Raw genomic sequence first — 20,764 nt, 5'->3', positions numbered from 1 at the left:
TAAATTGGTTGTGAAATATTAATTCTTGACTGAGATTTTTAAGTCCTGACACTATATCCCCTTAGAAGTGAAACCAGTGTGATTAGATCTTGCTTTCATCACCCCAGCGGGGGACTGTCCAATCTACTTATGGCATGCTTTCTCTTTCTAAATTAAATACCAGTAAATGCAGAGCCAAGTGGTTTCTGATATTAGTTGACAGAGAGGGTGCATTAATTATCTTAAAAACAAAATATTTGAATTATGCTTCATAAACAGCATATTACACAGTAATAAAAGGATGTTTATTGTTATATTAGTGGTGATCTAATAGAGGATGGTCTATGAGAAAAGCATAACAGAATAAAATAAATGTTTTTTTGCTGTAAAATGTAATGTTATATTTTAGTACAATTATTTCTGTTTTAAAAATGAACAAATTAACACATTCAATTAACACACTGAGTTAAAAACAGCTAGAAGGTGCGCAACACAATGGAAAAAAGTACCTTGGAAAAAACACTTGACACGTGTTTTTAACTATTAACTTGACAACATCTTAAAAATGTGGCACCAACAATAAAAAAATAAAAAATTCAGGCATGAACACATTCTGTGTGAATGGCCCCTAGTCTAACTCAGACAGACAAACTCAATTACAAAATGAATTGATGGGGACTGTAGGCCATTGATACACTTATGTTTAAAGATATGAAAATAAAACAAACAATATATTAACTTCTAAAGATTTTTGTAATGTCTATTTAATGCTTTACTTGTCTTTATATTCATTCATGGGCTTTTCTCAGCAAATGATGATATACGCTATTATTTTCATTTAATTTGATTAGTTAATCAGTATGACATCCCTTGTTTTTTTGTCCTAAGAGGTTGACAAGAACTTATTATAAACTGGTCAGCAGGGTCACCTGCAAAACTAAACTGATCCCCAGTGGTTTGTACCATCTATGGTGTGAACTGGGACTCTTTGGCTTGCCTCCAGGTTTCATGCCTCCATAAGGCTGTAAAAAGCTCCCTAAGGTAAACAGTGAGATAAGCCGAGCCATGACACAAGGAAAAAAACGACATATTGTTTTGAAGTGAAAGGCGGTTGCTATAGGGATGGCAACTAATTAACCACACCGCGCTGGCAGACCTGGAGATCATCAGGAGTACGGACGGGGATCTTGACTTGTGTGGGTCTGAGATAGGTACTCTCAGATAAATTACATCAAAAACTGTTGCTATGGACAATGAAATAACGAAAGTGATGTCAAATGCTCGGCTATGGAATGTCACTCGCTCACCAGTGTAGGAGGTGATAGGTTTGCTTCAATGACCTGAGAAACCCCCCACGAACATCAGCCAATTTATTTAGAGTGAATCTGAAAAGCCTGCAGAAAAAGCACAGTGGCCATGGGAACAAACAGGTGTCTAAAGGAAAAATTGTCATTTTGGTATTAATTTGACTTTAGAAAAGATTTCAAAGAAACTTTGAAAAGTCAGCTGGTCATTAACGCCAATGGTGATCAGGACAAGGACACGAAGCCATGCGATATTGTGATAACTGCGGCAGACTTTACACTACCCCCTTAATACATGGCTACTTACATAGAAAGAAATGACATTAAATATTGTTTTGAGTTGAAAATATTATATTATGTGAAAAAAAGACTGCTGAGGTATACAAGACAAATTGTTTGCAGCTAACTAAATTATCCGCATAATACATGGCAACTAAAACCAAATAAAAAAAAATGGATATGAAATATTGATTTGAGTTGAAATGATTATATTATGTAAGAAGACAGTTGAGTGATATGAGACACATAACTATGTAGGAAATTGCAACATCAGTCAATTATACAGTTTAACGCTCATTACAGCAGAATGCTGCGATTGATCAATCAGAATCAAATATTCCTGAGAGCCGTGTAATAATATGATTTATAAACGTATCCACATTTTCCAATATTTGCTAAATTTGACTTTCTTTTTCTTTCAAGAACTGTTTGGTTACCAAGTTGTTCTTTATGAAGAAAGTTTAATATACATTCGAGCCAAGAGAAGAGTTTTCATTGTGGACAAGGCCAAGAGTATGCTCAATATTCAAAATGAAAAAGAAGAGCAGTATTCCCTCTTTCCATGACATCACCCCAGCCGGGAGTTTGAAAGGGGGGCCATAGGGGTTAAGCGCAGCTGGTGTTAGCCGCACGACCATCTGCTCCTAATTAATGGTTCACGCTGACTTTACAACAGAACCAAGGAAAGCCCACTCGCTCCACAGCCTGGCCCACTGGAGACCCATTTTCCAGTTTCCCAACAGACCTCACTGACTCACCCTGAGGACGAACAACTAATACTTTCCCTGAGAACTTTCTGATGATCACTTTCCCCACCAACCTCAACAAACAACTCGCAGTCAAAATGATCCTGAATGGCAGTCATAACACCACATACCCAGTCAAAACATCATAATATTGATTTTGAGGTTAAAAGGTCTATTTGTAAATTGTGCTAAGATGTAGAAACTTCAACACACTAAGGCTGTGGTTCTCAACTGGAAGGTCACGACACAAAAATGTCTTGATATGAAATAACATCACCTTTGTTACTTCAAATAAAACTACTGTGAAACACTGAGTAAAATACAACAAGATCACAACAGGCTGTGATTTTAGTGTCTGTTTGCTTTTACAAAATTGCCAATTTTCCTATTCAGCATATTTTATGTGAAAAAAAAGAAAGAAAATTCTTTCAATTCATTTCAGCTAAAAGTTTTTTTTTTTTTTGGACTCACCATACATTTTCCCCTCATCGGACAGGATGATTTTCCGTCGGCCGCAGGGCGGGTAGATGGCCAAAGCCTCCTGGAAGCTCTGCTCAATGTCAGGGCTCCACACACCCTCAGCGTCGTTGTCCATGGGCTTATCTGCCGAGTCACTCATCCTCTCGATATCCTCCCCGGCACTTTCACTGCCGCTCCAACTGCTGGGATCCATGGCAACGACTGGGACCTCCGAGTCCGGGCCTGGGGAACGCTAGGCACACTAACATGACACAAAAACCAAAACATTTGTCACCTATAAAATTTTGTCCTGGGCCATGTAAATGAAACCCTTTAACACTGTTGATCAGAGGTTTACAGTTTTACTGTTCGGGTCAAATTTGACCTGAAATATAAAATGTGTAACTCCCCTTTTTAAAAACATTTATTAAATATTTATAACTTTATTAAAGTAAAAACACTAAAGTTATGCATTTTTTGTGGAAATGTATGGTATTTTTGAATTTATTTACCTCTAAATTACTAACCTACTGCATTCATTTTACATACAAAATAAACACATTTTATGTTATCTTCACTTCTATAAACAATCTATTTCACAAAATTTTAAAATAGTCGAAATATCAAAATATTACACATTGGGGCCATCAGCTGAAATAAAATAACAAGTATATGAAATAACAATTATAACCAGTAGATGGCCTCAGTGCTCCATGCATTGGCTGATTTAAATAGTTACACAGCATAAAAAACAATTATTTGTCAAATTGTAGCATTTTTTTAAACCACTTGTGCCCCAATATTCTGTAAACCTGACCATGCTGTGTTACAAAGAAAAGACAGAGTAATAATTTTTTTTATCTATCATTTATTTCAAACATCAGACTTCTAGCATAAGGTTTTCACACAGAAGTCAGAATCAGACTTAGACCCGTGTGGTATGTTTAGTATGTGTGGACCCTGTGTTATAGTCGCAACCATTCATTTACTATGGTGAGTCATGTACAATTCTTTTTTGAGTGTGTCAGATGGCAAGTGTAGGAAAAGCCTCCAAGCCTTGTACCACTCAGATGAGGTAAGTGATGTCATTGACGTACAATGATAGTGTCAGATAGCAATGCCATGGTACTTTGAAATATACCCTTGTACTGTATGATTTCAATACTTGTTTATTATGGTACTTAAGTGGTACTCCAAGTTACTTGATATTACAAAGAATATCATGGCATTACTATAATGGTGGTGACCAAAAACCATGATATTACCATAGTTCAGTGTCCATAAAACAAATACCATAGTACTTTATTTTAAGTGTAAGAAGGAGCAAGGTTATTGACTCCGACTTTGGTACCAGTGTGTTCAATAGGATAACACAGCAATAAATATTGTCAGTAAGATGCAAAACATCTTAGAAATTGCCTGTTCACAGATTGAATCTGTTTCTGGTTTGGAAACTAACAATAAAAATGAATGCAGAGTACATTAAATACAGTTAAAGCATTCTCTCATCACCCATATAAAACATCAAACATCATTTAACTGAAAGTTAAAGATGAAGGCATGATTGAAAGCCCATGAAGGAAATAAGAAAACAAATAAGCCAGGCTAATTTAGGAGTGGCAATTAAACCAAAACAGTTGCAAGCTGTCAGTGATGTCAGAAGAGCTTTTAAATTTGTCGTGGAAGATTGCTGAACAACAAATTTTGAGTGATTAAGCCAACTCATATGCAACATCCCTCTGAATCACTACTTTTCCCATCAGCACCAAACAACCACCACTGTAAGTGTCATATTAAAGGGACAGTTAACCCAAAAGTGATAATTCTGTCATCATTTACAGGTTTGGAAAAACATAAAGGTAAGTAAATTATGAAAGAATTGTCATTTTTGGGTGAACGGTCTCTTTCAAGGGAACTGTTTGCGCAAGAGCTGAAAAATATCTGCGGCTAATCACAATCTCATTATAAACATTATGCTACAAATCAAGGAAAGAGTGCAACAATCTGGCAGCAAATTGGTTTCCAAATGAAGCCAACTGCTCAAATAAACAGCCAAGAGCAGTATGACATCAAACGTGTGTGTGCCCACAACTTCAAGATAAACTAAAGAAAAAAAAAAAAAAACAGAAACACAAAAACCCGATCTGTATGCTCACTCAAAATGACTGTTAACTACAAAATCTGTGTTCTCAAGGCACGTCTGGCTTGGCAGCCACACTTACCGGGGAAATGCCCAGTGAAAACATTGCTGCCTATTGTACAGCTAATACCATGTGTTTCCGGTCAAATGTGAGCACACTTCACAATGTGTTGGTGTGTGTGTATAACAGTTGTGAGTTACATATGGACAGAAACAACATTTGGGGAAATCTGGGGATGTCCTTATTTGGAAAATCATTTAATAAATGAAATAACAAATAAATGAGAAAAAAAAAATGAATGAAGGAATGAATGAATGAATGAATTTTATTTTATTTTTTTTATCTAATCTTAAAAAAGTAAAATGTTTTTTAAAGGGTTTAGTATAAAGAGTTAAAGTTAAAGGGTTTGTGTAAGTCCATTGTAATTATAATTAGCTTTATATAAAAATAATAGAAGTTAGATAGCAAAGTTAATGTGTGTGAGTGTATGAATGTGGGTAAGTGTGTGTGACTTGGTGGGTGGGTCTCACACTAACGCTCTGACTGCTTTTTTCATGCACTGAATGCTGACATTGCAAAACCTCACTGGTACTGCTGAGAGAGTGATAACAATTCTTGCATGCTGCAAACTGCTAAATGGTTTGGCTCTTAAACATCATCGTCCTGACTTGGAGATGAACTCAACTGTAATCACTTTCAGCACACTCATGTGTGCACTTTTGGTTTTGCCCACAATTACAATGCAATCTGCAGTTTTTCACTTCTTCCACATCATGGAAACACTTAGAATGTGGTCTTGTTTAGAAGTGTTTGTTCTATGTACTATATACCAGTTTAACTTAAAACTAGAGCTGTTTTTTACATTTTTAATTGAGTTTCAATTAGAATCTCTCAAATCCAAAAAGGTTTCCCTTTCCATACAAATACTCGTCAATCTCTCCTTACCAGCCAGTCGAACTAGTATTGCATGCAGTAATATCTTGTATGGTAATATCTTGGAAATCTGAGAGTTTTGAATTAACATCAACAAATGCAGGTTGGTGGTTTGGATTGCAGAGGATTAAAGGGAACCTGAGTGTGATGGTTTAATCAGAGGGAGCGAGACAGGCGGCTCTCGACACCACACATCCTCCCTATAATTTACAAGACTTTACACTTTAAAAGAGAAAGAAACTCAGTGAGAAATAAGCAGACAGACAGACAGACAGACAGATAGATACAGTGCATTCAGAAAGTATACCCCTTCATTTTTTCACATTTTGTTATATGTCAGCCTTATGCTAAAATGCTTTCAATTATTATTATTATTTTTTTTCAGTTCAATCTACATTCTTTCTCCTATAATGACAAAGCAAAAACCAGATTTTTGATAACTTTGCAAATTTATTAAAAAGAAAAAACTGAAATATCACATTGACATACGTAAATATTCAGACCCTTAACTCAGTACTTAGTTGAAGCACCTTTGGCAGCGATTACAGCCTCAAGTCTTTGCAAAGACAAGCTTTGCACACCTGGATTTGGGGATTTTCTGCCATTCTTCTTCGCAGATCCTCTCAAGCACTGTCAGGTTGGATGGGGACCATCGGTGGACAGCCATTTTCAGGTCTCTCCAGAGATGTTTGATTGGGTTCAAGTCCGGGCTCTGGCTGGGACTTGGTCTGTCTGTCTGGATGGATGGATGGAAGCTGCAGATAATGAGCTGACTTAAACTAAATACTGTGTACCACATGACCTTTCACCTTTCAAACCCAAATAAATGTGCACTAGCCGTTTCATCTTTGGATGTCAGGACAAATCTCAGTGTTTCGTTATGTGTGCACATGTAACCTCCCCTTAATTCCTGGCTGTGTGGCGAGCAGGCAGGCGGTTTAGGCAGTCTTTCCGCTCTGGCAAAGAAAGAGTGGCAAAGAAAGCCAAGATGTTGTGACTGCTACAATATGGCAGTGCTTGATGCTGGATAGACGTGCTTATGCTGGGGCCTAAGTGGCAGATGGAAGGCCCAGATTAGTCATGCAACAATGTACTGTGGTCACACTTACAATACACTTCACCCTCCAGACCGCCTCAGCCGGCCAAACAAGAGGCATGGGTGCAATTCAGCACAAACTGGGAGGCACACATCCACCCTGGGTAGCCGTCTCGCTCCCTCTGGTCCATTCTCTCTGCCGCCGGATAAGTGTACCTCAAAATATGTTTGTGCTTATGTTGTCCACAGGCAAGGACACTACCAAAGTGCCAGCTCATTGTAATGAAATGTAATGATATATGACAACAGAAAGTATTTGTATAGAATGGCATTTGTTTTAAAGGGATAGTTAACCCAAAAATTAAAATCTGTCTTTGTTTACTCACTCTCATGTCATTCCAAACCCGACTTTATTATGACTTTATTTCTTTTAAAAAGGAAGATATTAGGCAGAATGACAGTAGGTATTAGAGACTGACAGCTTCTACAATGTATATGTAAGGTGACTGAGGCTGTCTGTTCCAAAAATTCTGCTTATCATTTCATTTTGTGTATTAAATAAGAAATAAATTTACAGCTAATACAGGTTTAGAAAGACATAAGGACGACATGAATAAATGACGACAGAATTTTCATTTTTGGGTGAACTATCCCTTTTTGCTCTGTTATGCAAATATTGTATATTTCCACACAAATGTAGTCTCAATCACACATTCTGCTTTATTCAATGCAGAACTGTGATGCTAAGCTCTGTAAAGTGTTTGCGGGACCTTCTTGCTCTTTACTAAATGAAGCTGTAATGAAACAGCACATTAGCGTCTCCCTATTCATGAAGTTGGCAGCCAGGCCGAAGGAAAATGGGCTGTCCATTGATAATTTTTTTTTTTTTTACTCAATTAATTACATGATATGCCGATTATTTAATCAGATTCATCGCAATTAAACATATAGGGCTTAAATCAATAATTGCCACAAAAGGCATTATAAATTATTAATTATAATATTTAAATCATTATAAATATTATAAATATAATAATTAATATAATTAAAATACATTACATTATAGTGCAGATGATTAAAGTATTGATTAGGCAATACAAAAAGTGGCTTAGAAGGCAGTTATTTTTTTTCATATCATTGAACATAATCCCATCACTACAGTCCACAGCAATCGATTTGGCAATTGAATTTGTCAATCTATCCAAGGTAGACTTATAAGGGCTTTTCTTAGGACGTGTCTACAGTATGTATACATCTGTCAGATAGACGCTTTTGGAGTGTCTCACTTTGGTTGTGTTGACACTTTGTCCTAAAAACGCTGTTTATAATGCAAGTTAAACAACAAAAAACACATTTTGAGATCCTTGCATTTGGAGTTGCACTCCGTCCAGCTGTGTTTGAATGCAACAAAGCATCCTCATTGCTGCCTAATCAGTTAATGGCTAAACAACTAGAGTTTTTGGATGAATGCACCTCTTAAGGAAACTAGTCTCAACACAATTTGAAAGGCACCTTATTTTCATACTACCTCCGTATGCAGGCTCCAAAGGCAGCATTTTACAGATTTCGGATGCAGCCAGTATGGTTTGTTGCCTGTACAGATGGAGTAGCGCTCACTGCCCCTGCTGACTGAGACTCATAAAAACATGTAGGTGATAACTCCTTATTATGGAGCGGAGGCATGATTACTAGCTTTAACTTTAACACGTTATTTTTTAATAAAATTAATTGCACTAAAATTAAGCGTTAAATCGACAGCTCTAGATTAGCCCTAGATTAAATGCATTAAGAAAACGGTTTACTGGGAATTATTGTCCCACCAATTAGGTGTTTGTAACTGCCCTATGATTAGTAAAAAAACAATATATATATATATATATATATATATAAAGTCTTCTGAAGCCATATGATCACTTTTTTGAGCTTGACAGACCGAATTTATTTGCATTTTATGGCAAATAAACCTTGTGAAGACTTTTTAAAAATTCACCTTTTGTGTTCCACAGAAGAAAGTAAGTCACAGAGTGTCGGAGCAACATTAGGGTGAGCAAATAATGACAGAATTTTCATTTTTGGGCAAACTATTCCATTAAAAAGAAAACTGGCATGACAATAAACAAAATAAATTTAATCTTGGCAATTTGAAGTGTCAAAAAACATTACAAATTTCATTTCCAATTCAAAACAACAGCACTGTAAACACTGTAACGCTGCTCCACAGCATGCTCCATTCAATCAAATGAAACGGATCCTCCCACGTTGTTGCATTAACCCCTGTAAGCCTATTCCACTTTCATAACACGATACATAAGATATAATAGAGAAGGCTTATTAAGTTATTAAGTGAAGGCATAATGAACAAAGGGTTTTCATATATCCAGTGTCTGTAAGTGATCGCATAGAGCCTTTTTCCAGTGCATTTCTAGCAGTGACACGAGATGCACACACAATGCTATTAGTCTCTATATTACTCTGTCATCAGCCAGGAAATTCAATTAAGGATGACCTAAAAATGCCTTTTTTCAGTCCATCTCTGAGAGAGGCGTTTGCATTTCAATGGCATGTGTTGTATGGCAGCCAGCACATCTTGTACAGTGATTGTCAGTGCGGTATTTGCTTAAATGAAACCATGTACTTTTATTTCTGCAGAGGAACCACGCCAATCCTTCCTCAAACAAACCCTTGCCTTAGAATCCAAAAAGCATTACCAGAGGAAGACGACTTCAAGATGCAAGAAATGTGAAGGGTTCTTAAGAAAGCGCCGTAAGGCTGAGTTTGGCAAAGAAGTATCTTTAATCAGAAAACATTGTTCTCAACCTTTATAATTAAAGCATGCGTCTAGTTTTCCTGTGGCTCAACTGGTTGCTGTGTGCTAGCAATGTTAAGGTTGTGGGTTTGATTCCCAAAAAACACACCATTAAATATAAATAAGCAGCTGCCAAGTATGTAAATGTCTTAGAAAAGGGTATTACAGAAATCGTTCCAGTTTAAAAGTATAGCCACAAGACATAAACATTATATGAACATGCTTATAGCAGGGTTGCTGCAGAGTTTTTAAAATCAAATTTAAGACTTTAAGACCTGAACAAATTAAACTGATACTGTACCCCCATCCCAAAACAAACCCACACAATCTCAAAATAAATAATGTATCACAGATTCTTACTTAAACAGGCAGATGCACATATTCAACGTGGCCTAATCAGGGTAGGATATATGCAAGTTTAAAATACTCAAGACATGTTTTCCACATTTATATCACATTAAAATTGGTTTATACCATTATATAAATAAATATAAATTAGAGGTCGACAAATATTGGATTTTGCTGATACGACAATGTGTTGAAAGAAAAGCAATTAATCTGCAAATAGTTTTTAAAATTAGTAACCTATGTTAAATGTTCTTTGTATTTCCTTCCTGTTATTGGGGGGGGGCTTTTAGCGAGAACTTTTAACTTCAAAGTCTGAAATACACCGGGGACTCTTATTTTGAAATGTTTGAGCTTCACTGCTTCCAGCTGTTTGTTCAAACAGATAAGGGAAATAAAACAGGCACTCCTAAAAAGGATCTACAGCATATTACAATATAAACAATTAAAAGTAAACTCACGTTTCCTGTCTTTCCTCCTCCAAATTTAAGACTTCTTTAAATGATAAGTAAGATTTTGTTGTATCATTTAAGATATTTAAGACTTTTTCTGAACTTAAATATGGGAAAACTGAATTTAAGACATTTTAAGGATCCGCAGGAACCCTGAATAGTGATGTCAAAAGTACCGGTACTTCGGTACCAAGTCGATACTAAAATAAAAAAGATGTAACGATACCAGTGTTTCGGTAGTACCAAGCACCGACTCCAGATCCGGTACCACATCCGGTACCAGAACGCAGTATGACTGACACACAACAGCTTTAAAATACTCACAGGTTTATTTTGAGCGCATTCTGTTACTCCTTTTACACTGAAATTGACAATTAATCAAATTAAAATCATGGCATGTCCTAGTGTGATTTATTAAACCGCTAAAACGCTAATCTTAGTGTGGATGAGCTGCATACTTTAAATGAATGTATAAAGCCAACCGCTCATACACTCTAAACTCCACAGAATCTTTCACGTTGTATCAGATGACAAAACAGAGAACTAATCCACATTAAAGCATGCAGCACACGTAAATTATATATTTATATATTAAATCACAGCATCAACTTTATTTATATCACATTTAAAACAACAGAGTTGACCAAGGTGCTTCACAGTAATAAAATTAAAAACATAACATTTAAAAATTACCATATACACAAACACCAGAGGCCTGTACCTTGAAAGTCGCTGAACGAACTCAGGGTTTCAGGATTGGTTTCAGGTTGACAAATTCAAATCAATCCAATCAGGTTTAGTTGGTACCATGATGCAGCTCATCAACTTTCTCTGTCAACTCGATTCGATCCTGACTTTAAGATTTGATTACGCGCTCGTGCACATGAATGAGTGACGTTTGCAGCACACAACCAATCGTGAGAGACTCAGCGGGATTTACCTCTCTGCTGAAAGCTGATGATTATGAATATAATAATTTAAATTAATTTAAACTTTGCACAAGACATTGTTTTAAAAATATAAAAAAAAATTAAGTTGAGTTCAGCATTAAATCATGAAGACTTAAAACACATGATTGACACAGTACAAGGGATAACTAAAATTATGAAGCAATTAAAGACATTTACACAACAAGAAGGAACAGCGGCTGCTAGGAGAGCTCAAAAGGACTGTTGCAAACAAATTCTTAATGTAATAAAATATATATACACTAGCAGCCAAAAGTTTGGAATAATGTACAGATTTTGCTGTTTCGGAAGAAAATTGGTACTTTAATTCACCAAAGTGGCATTCAACTGATCACAAAGTATAGTCAGAACATTACTGATGTAAAAAACAGCACCATCACTATTTGAAAAAAAGTCATTTTTGATCAAATCTAATTTGGCCCCATTTCCAGCAGCCATCACTCCAACACCTTATCCTTGAGTAATCATGCTAAATTGTTATTTGTTACTAGAAAATCACTTGCCATTATATCAAACACAGTTGAAAGCTATTTGGTCTGTTAAATGAAGCTTAACATTGTCTTTGTTTTTGAGTTGCCACAGTATGCAATAGACTGGCATGTCTTAAGGTCAATATTAGGTCAAAAATGGCAAAAAAGAAACAGCTTTCTCTAGAAACTCGTCAGTCAATCATTGTTTTGAGGAATGAAGGCTACAAAATTCTTGAAACTGCCAGAAAACTGAAGATTTCATACAAAGGTGTACACTACAGTCTTCAAAGACAAAGGACAACTGGCTCTAACAAGGACAGAAAGAGATGTGGAAGGCCAGATGTACAACTAAACAAGAGGATAAGTACATCAGAGTCTCTAGTTTGAGAAATAGACACCTCACATGTCCTCAGCTGACAGCTTCATTGAATTCTACTCGCTCAACACCAGTTTCATGCACAACAGTAAAGAGGAGACTCAGGGGTGCAGGACTTATGGGAAGAATTGCAAAGAAAAAAACACTTTTGAAACAGAAAAACAAAAAGAAAAGAAAAAGACACTGGACAACAGATAATTGGAAAAGAGTGTTATGGATCTCAACAACATTGAGCTTTTGTGGGATCATCTAGACTGTAAGGTGCGTGAGAAGTACCCGATAAAGACAGCCACATCTATGGCAAGTGCTACAGGAAGTGTGGGGTGAAATGTCACCTATCTGGACAAACTGACAGCTAGAATGCCAAGGATCTGCAAAGCTGTCATTTCTGCAGGTGGAGGATTTTTTTTATGAGAATTCTTTGAAGTAGTTTAAGAAGTTCAGAATTATTTTTTCAAATTGTAATAGTAATTTTTCACGTTATTAATGTCCTGACTATACATTGTGATCAGTTGAATGCCACTTTGGTAAATAAAAGTACCAATTTCTTTAGATAAGAGCAAAATCTGTACATTATTCAAATTTTTTGGCCGCCAGTGTTTATATAAAATGCGTAATTTAATTCATATAGGCCCACAACAAGAACACGCAGGCTTATTAATTTTAAAAGCTCAAATTTAAATGTAAAGCTTTTATATTTATTTGAATTGAAAACTTTATATATCATTCAAAACTATTACAAATAAATATAGGCTAGTTCGAATCCCAGGGCATGCTGAGTGACTCCAGCCAGGTCTCCTAAGTAACCAAATTGGCCCGGTTGCTAGGGGTAGTAGAGTCACATGGGGTAACCTCCTGGTGGTCGCTATAATGTGGTTCGTATTCGGTGGGGCACTTGGTGGGTTGAGCGTGGATGCCGCGGTGGATGGCGTGAAGCCTCCACACGCGCTATGTCTCCGTGGCAACGCGCTCAACAAGCCACGCGATAAGATGCACGGGTTGGCGGTCTCAGACGCGGAGGCAGCTGGGACTCGTCCTCCGCCACCCAGACTGAGGCGAATCACTACGTGACCACGAGGACTTAAAAAAGCGCATAGGGAATTGGGCATTCCAAATTGGGTGAAAAAGGAAAAAAATAAAAAAATAAAAAATACATATAGGCTACTATTGATTACAAAACGAATACAGATTATAAAGATGAATATTCTCCCTAAGTTTATTTTCCTTTTTCAAAATCTACCAGTTAGTATATCAAAAAGTGTTTTTAGACAATGGAATAAACTACTTTGTAAATATATATATATATATGGGATAATAGGAAACTTAGAATTAGTCTTAAAATTCTTAAGTTGTCAAAAAGGCTTGGAGGACTAGAATTCCCAAATGTAATAAATTATTATAAAGCTGCCCAAATTCAACCTTTATTGATTTGGATGAACGAAGAATCTAAAGTGAAATGGAGGAAGATGGAAATTTATCAAATGGGGGAACTTATTAGTATATCCCTGTTCCTACCCAAACAAAGCAACAAATTTAAATCAATAGATAATATTTGTATTAATAGTACTTTTAGAATTTGGTTAGAAAAAAAAGAAAAATAGTACAATTAAGAAAGATACAGTTAATTTAGGAGAAAGTGCTAAAGATCCTGATTTCATGCCAAATAGATTAGATAATATATTTAAGTTTTGGGCAAACAGAGGTCTGAAAAGAGATCAGCAACTGTTCACTGATAAAGGAATGGATACCTTTTCAAACCTAGCAAAAAAGCTAGTAAGTATGAGCTTACAAATTCACAACTTTTTTTAATTATTTACAGGTAAGAAGAAATTTATCAGAAGATAAGTAAAATAAACAAAAAAAGGAAATACATCCATTAATAAATGATATAACTGATACATTCAATACAACTAATCCAATAAAAATTTTAATAATTTTAAAGAGTGCACTTGAAAGAGATACACAGGACACTCTGAATAAAATGATATGTAGGTGGGAGGATGAATTAAAAATAAATTAGTCATTAAGACTGGGAAGAAATATCATATAATACATGCCATACTACTCAATCCAGTGTTTGGAGGGAACCTGTTTGGAAGATACAAATTAGTTTTTTTTTTTTATAACACTTGTTATTCAAAGTAAATACAATAGTTAGGTAAAAGGGGATTGCTGAAGAAATTGTGGAGATAAAAAAGGCTCATTACAGTCAAATTCTATATGAGTGCTCTAAATTGACAGCTTATTGGAATGAAGCAATTAGACAGGTTAATTTAATATTTAACTACACAATAGAAATACATCCAGAAAACCTTATTTTGGGTAAAATGCCATTGTCCTTAAGAAATAAAACTGAACAAAATATATTTAGGGTAACAGAATAGCAGCTGTGAAACAGATGACAAAACATTGGCTTAAACTAGAACCCCCACAATTTCAAAGATGGAGATAAATGATATTGGAAATATACCAAATGTAGAAAGCAACATTTAAAATTAATAATAATAGTCTGGAATGTAAACATAAATGGGATTTGCTTAAAAATATTATAAATTAATTTAGACAGATTGTTTCTTTCAGATTCTTGATTTTTGAACAAAATTAGTTAAAATATGAGGTATGATGTCCTATCTCATTTAATATTTAAAAAAGGAGGTGATGCCTTAACTTTCTTTCCATTTTATTTGAAATAAAATATAACATGTAAATGAAATAAATTACACGTTATATATAGAATATGTTGTGAATGATTATTTGATATGTTTATTAAAAATATCGTCATATTTATTTATTTATTTTTTATTATTATTTCTCTTTCTTGATGTCAAATTTGTACATTGTCTTTAGTAAAAAATGTAAAAAAAGCAAAAATAAAAAGCATAAAAAAGGCTACTATTGATTAATTAAAAAGTGAGCACTTGGAATACTGTATGCAAAAAACTGGTATGCAATAATAAGACGTATTTTGTGTACTGCTTATATTGCTTATTGCTTATATTATTATAACTTCAAGTAAAATACTGTATGTTCATCTCGAGTCCATGAAAGAAAGAAGGGGTTTGGGTGGCATTCACCCTTTTCCATAGCAATTTTGAGCTTTTCATATTTTATAAACTATTATTTTTTGCAGGTAACATAATCCATTTTACTGTTTTATAGATAGCCTAATATATTATGTTTATATTTTTAAAGACATTTTTTGCTATGGCTAAAGAGGGCAAATGAAAAGCAATAAAATTTTAAATAAAATACAACACTCTTGCCTATCTGCTGAAAATCTACATTTAGATTCTCAAATAAATAATTTATCATGAAGAGTCGATTTTGTGGATTTCTGAGATTTTATTTGTAAAGTGTGCTTTCAGAGACACGGGGGAGTGACTTGATTGCATCAGAGATGTCATTTTCCTCACAGCTTGTGATTGGTTCAGTATCTGTTAGCGATCTGTAATTCAGAACAAAACCTGCTACGGTGCAGGTTAGTCGTGTAGCGTAAATTGCTGTGGCGATGAACACCGCTAAAAGCCGACCAACTTTCATGGTACCTGAAACCTGGGGTTGAGGCAAACTGTGACAGAAATATATTACGACTGTATAGTAAAATGTAATATTCACTGTAATAATAATAATAATAATAATAACTAAACAATCTATCACAAATACGACAGCTGTTGAATAAAAGTTTTGTAAAAAATGTAATGACATGTTGAAAAGTTCTATATTCACTTCTTGTTAAAAGTTTTAAGAATTAATTGATTAGACACCATTTTGATGATGAAATTAAACTAAACTTTAAAACATGGAGTTCTGAAAAATAATAATAAAAGGAAAACATGATTTGGGAAACAATAAAAACAGATTTCTATAGGGCGAAACTTGATTGAGAAACACTTGAAGGAAACATGCAGTTCTTTTACTTTATCAATGACATTGAAATTTAACTTTTTAAATAGGCTAAACGGGTGTGTTCAATTGCAAATGATCATATTAGCATATTTTTGCTGTGGTATCGAAATTAGTATCGAGAACCGTGAAATTTCACTGGTATCGGTACCGACTACTGAAATTTTGGTACCGTAACAACACTACATGCCAACATGGTTTTAGTGAGATAAAATCAGGGATTTACCTGTGTTACTGTGCATGTCAAATTACAGGATTTATTGGAGTTACATCATCATGACAAAAAAGCTGTAAAATTAGACTTTACACAGATATGGTTTGTGACTGATTTTATCACACTAAAATCATGTTAGCATGTGTAATGTTTACGTTTTGGGGCTATAATTTTGAAAAACGTGTATATTTTAATTAGGGCTGTTGATTTAACGTGTTAATTCAGTGCGATTAATTACATTAAAAAAATAACGTGTTAAAAAAAATTAATCATGTCCCCCGACCGGATTGAGGAATATTCCTGAGCAATTCAAGCTTGAAGTACCACCCGTTTTCTCCAGGGGGCAGTAATCGAAACTCCAGTTGTATAGGCAACGCGCAGCTTATACAGAAAACAAAACACAAACTGACAGCAGACAGCACAACATAGGCTGCGTTCCACTTCAAATTTGTATGCCCTTCCCTAGCAAACTTCCCTCTGTCTCACGGACTCGGATGTACGTAATAGCTTACATTGAGTGAGTGCTCACTACTGGCTGAACCTGTGCAGTGGGTTTAACTGGAACACCCTAAACCCTTGATCACTTGGAGCACGTTGAAGGCTGATGTCAATTTGTGGAATTATTAAGTGAATTAAGTGATTTTTGCACCTGAGAAACAACGTTTTGTGCAACCACAGATTCAGGTAAAGTTTAGTAGTAATTTCAGAGGTTTATATATAAATCTCATATGTTTAATTGTATTTTTATTTTTATTAGAATGAATTGTTAGAAAGGATTAATCAAGCTTTACAAAAAATGAAAATGGTAACATAACAATGAACACATAGGCTATAACTGGCTTAACCCCCCCCACCATGTTCAAGCCAAATCTACACCCTTGACTGGCCCCATTCACTTGCACTGCAAGTGCTTATTTTTTAATAAACGAGGGACAAGTCGAAATAATTTTTCAACAATATGCCACAAATGTTGTCGATTGAGCTTACTTGTATTAAACCCGGAACATTCACTGTCTCTTATACACTCTAATCCACTGTCAAACCATGCTTAAAATGACAATTTACAAGTCTAAAGATTTAACAAGCACAGATAGACCCACCTGAACAGAAATCGCATAGTTTGTCTGACTGCACATTGCTTGCTGCCCAGGTTACAACCTTTTTCAGTGCAATTTTGGAGGTCAAACACACCTGCAAACATCCAAGCGAAAACACGTCTGCGAATCGCACCGCATGAATTTGTAAAGGACACTGGGCATGTAAGCACTGTGGTTATTGCTTTGCCTCCAGCTACGTAATCCTGTCAACCAAGTGCTAATGACCCCAAAGTGATGGCTGAACTGCTGGAAAGTAATTGTCCAATGGCCTCAGAAAGTTCTCCTTCAGACTGCTTGCAAAAGGTGTTTAAATATGTGAAAGTCTGCTGACAATAATACTAGACATATTTTTGTGTTTACAGACATTTTTCAAATAGATCATGAGTTTAGCGAGATGCAACATGAGGGCTAAATTTGTACAACATGATGCAATGACTATATCTGAGGAATAAATTCACACAAAATTTTTACACAAGCAGGACATGTTCCTGAATCAACAAACTTGACAGATCCTGAAACAATATTCCTATCCTAAACCTAGCCCTACCCCTGCTCCTAACCCTAAAATCAACTTTGTAAAAAACATTGGTTGAAAAGAATGTCTGGTTGAATGCCCCTTACCCCAGCCCTATGCTTAACCCTATCCCTAAAATCTGATAGATCGATAGGTATGTCGCTCCAGGACCAACAAGGATGTTAATGCAGGAACTTGTCCTACTTGGATAAATCATGTCAAGTGACTACATTCAGTCCCTACATAGAGCTAGAGGCCAAATACAAAGTCCACTTCCTTTAAGTGTTGTAAGATACTTGAATCAGATCAGCTTCCTCCAGTTATTACGGGCAAGACAAGTTTTGAGATCACTCCACTGGCTTTGTTCTTCTAAAAAAGGCTATTTTTCACTGAGACCTTGCTATTATCCAATGTCTTACTGGGGTGTCACTCTCCAACTCTGTCCCACAATGCCTCGTCCAGGAAATGGAGATGATGACGTGTTCAAATAAGTGTGAGCTCCCGAAAAGCATGGCCAATGTTTGCTCATAACCTTTCCTGAACTTCCAGCAGGCGACAAATACATTTCCAAAGGGTGCCATGAACTCCGGTCGCCACATGATTTCTAACAGGAAACATAGACGTTTCTTATAAACATCGAAGAGAGTCTTTTCAAAACTCACAGACAGTACATCTGATCACACTGTATCAGAACAGAATTACTCGCCCTTTCTTGGCATCTCCTGAAATCCATCTATGTCACAGCAGTATCTTTTTAATCTTCTGTCTCAACAGGAAAAAGAAAGATTTGGGGCTTTGTTGTTATTTTTGTAAGAGTAAGCCATTTTTCCGATAGTATTAATCCACACAAGATGTATTGACACAGTCGGCAATGTAATTTTTTGATAAGTACTAACCCAATCCTCAGTTCTGTAACAGTTTAGACCAACTCTGATTAATGCTCTACAGGAGGTGAATAATTGGTCTGTTAACTGGAACTCTGAGGTTTGTGTTTGTGTCAGGAACTGACTCATTTAGTGACTGATTTCACTCTGACTCTCCCTAAACTGTTGTTCTGGTGTTTCCACTGATCTGAGGGAACATTAAAGTTGGCAAACAGATTTTAAGATAAAAAAAATACCTACATAAAGGAAATCTTTACAGTTTCCGCTGAACCTCACAAAGCAACGATCTGACGTGGTGTACATCAATATGTATGGCAATAACATAACATTGTCTATCATTATATGAACTAATTATGTATCTATCATCTATCTATCTATCCTGTCTCTTTCTATCAACTATCTATCTTATCGTTTGACTGTCTCTTTCTTTCTTTCTTTCTTTCGAATTCACTCACAAACTTTTCCATAAGCTAGGTCAAGCCCAGCAACATTTACAAGGCAGCTAAAAGGGAGTCCAGTAATCAGCCTCAAGCAGACATGCTGACGTCAGTGGCAGAGTTCCAGTAAGGGTCTCTCACGCTCACTCTGGCTGTCCTCTTGGAGTGGTGGGCTCTGTGGAAAGAGCGTCCCTTTTGTGACAACAGAGTTTACCTCAGGGCACGGCGTGGGCCTCCTGCCGCCCCGGGCCACTGAGGACACCCTATTGTTCCTGTATTCCCTGAACAAAGCCGGCCACCCGTGCCCCTGCAACACACAGTCTCACTGAGCTATTGTTGCCCTGACAAACTCTCAACCCAAATTTCATTACATATGAATTTTCCTTTTGTCACCCCTTAAGGCTCCCCTCTTGCGTTTTGCTCTGACAAATCTCTTCGGGTTTCTTATTCCACCCCCCCACCTTCCAGTTATCATACAAGACTTGTGATTATGCATGCCAAAAGAAATGCAATAGCAAAGGCAATGAACACATGTGACTCAAGAAGAAAACTAAGTTATTTTAGTGTGTATGATCCATTGAGTGCCAGAGAATACGATAAACATGAAAACTACATTGTAAGAACTTTATCACTATTAAAATTGTACATCCCTTTTCTTTTGATCAAAAACTTATCATAACTACTTTTTTTTTTATCTTACAATGCAGATCCTAAACACCTGTTGCTTAAGAACTCACATTATACATGTAACTTAAAATTGTCTATGCCGTAGATCTCAGAACTTAATTAAAAACAAGACCGCTGTTGTTGCTCAGCAAAATCTGAGATTATTTTTCACTTATCAAATAAAAAGGCAATATCCATGTTTGTTGATGACAAAGTCTGAATATTTCTCTGTGAGTTATCTACATTAAAATACGAAAACATATTGACAAGAGTTAAGATACAGAAAGCAAGTGAGTCTTATAAACATTTGCCTTCAACAATGATGATAAGCTTTATCAGATGTGTGGTTGTCAAATAACTTTTTTTTTTTTTTTTGCTCTGCCCTCTCAATGTGCTTTTGGAGATGGTCAAAAATGGTTAGTCTAAAAAATTTAAGTAATTTCCCACTAAAACTATGTCGGAAAACACAGGTACATTAATTACAAGACCCAAAGAAGTGTAATTTGGCTGCATACAACACAGTCACATCCTAATTAAACCTACTCAATCACCCTCTTTGCATTAAAAGGCATGTAAGAGAAAAGGACAAAATGCAACATAATGGTGTTGATAAGCTAAATTACCAGATAACATCGAGGCACACACAAGCCATATGGTGCCTCCGGCATATCGCCTGTTGCTGGCATAACAATGGGGTATACTAGACAGTGAGTGGCAGCAACAGTAAAACAAATGGCTGTTCCTCTGAATTAGCA

At 35.9% G+C, this 20,764-nt stretch overlaps 1 protein-coding gene across 1 annotated transcript in view; it reads right to left on the bottom strand.

Moving 5' to 3' along the window:
* The window catches only part of LOC127435813 (transcriptional enhancer factor TEF-1-like), a 47,463-nt gene that overhangs the window by 24,132 nt on the left and 2,567 nt on the right, over positions 1–20,764 (bottom strand). The window contains exon 3 of the mRNA XM_051689534.1: positions 2,780–3,029. Within this exon, the coding sequence (XP_051545494.1) occupies positions 2,780–2,981 (202 nt within the window). The 5' untranslated portion in view covers positions 2,982–3,029. The remainder of the gene's footprint in view (positions 1–2,779; positions 3,030–20,764) is intronic.

Source organism: Myxocyprinus asiaticus, chromosome 46, assembly GCF_019703515.2.
Source record: "Myxocyprinus asiaticus isolate MX2 ecotype Aquarium Trade chromosome 46, UBuf_Myxa_2, whole genome shotgun sequence".
Lineage (NCBI taxonomy): Eukaryota > Metazoa > Chordata > Actinopteri > Cypriniformes > Catostomidae > Myxocyprinus > Myxocyprinus asiaticus.
Note: the sequence above shows the minus strand (reverse complement) of the source record. Positions and strands in the feature narration are given on the sequence as shown.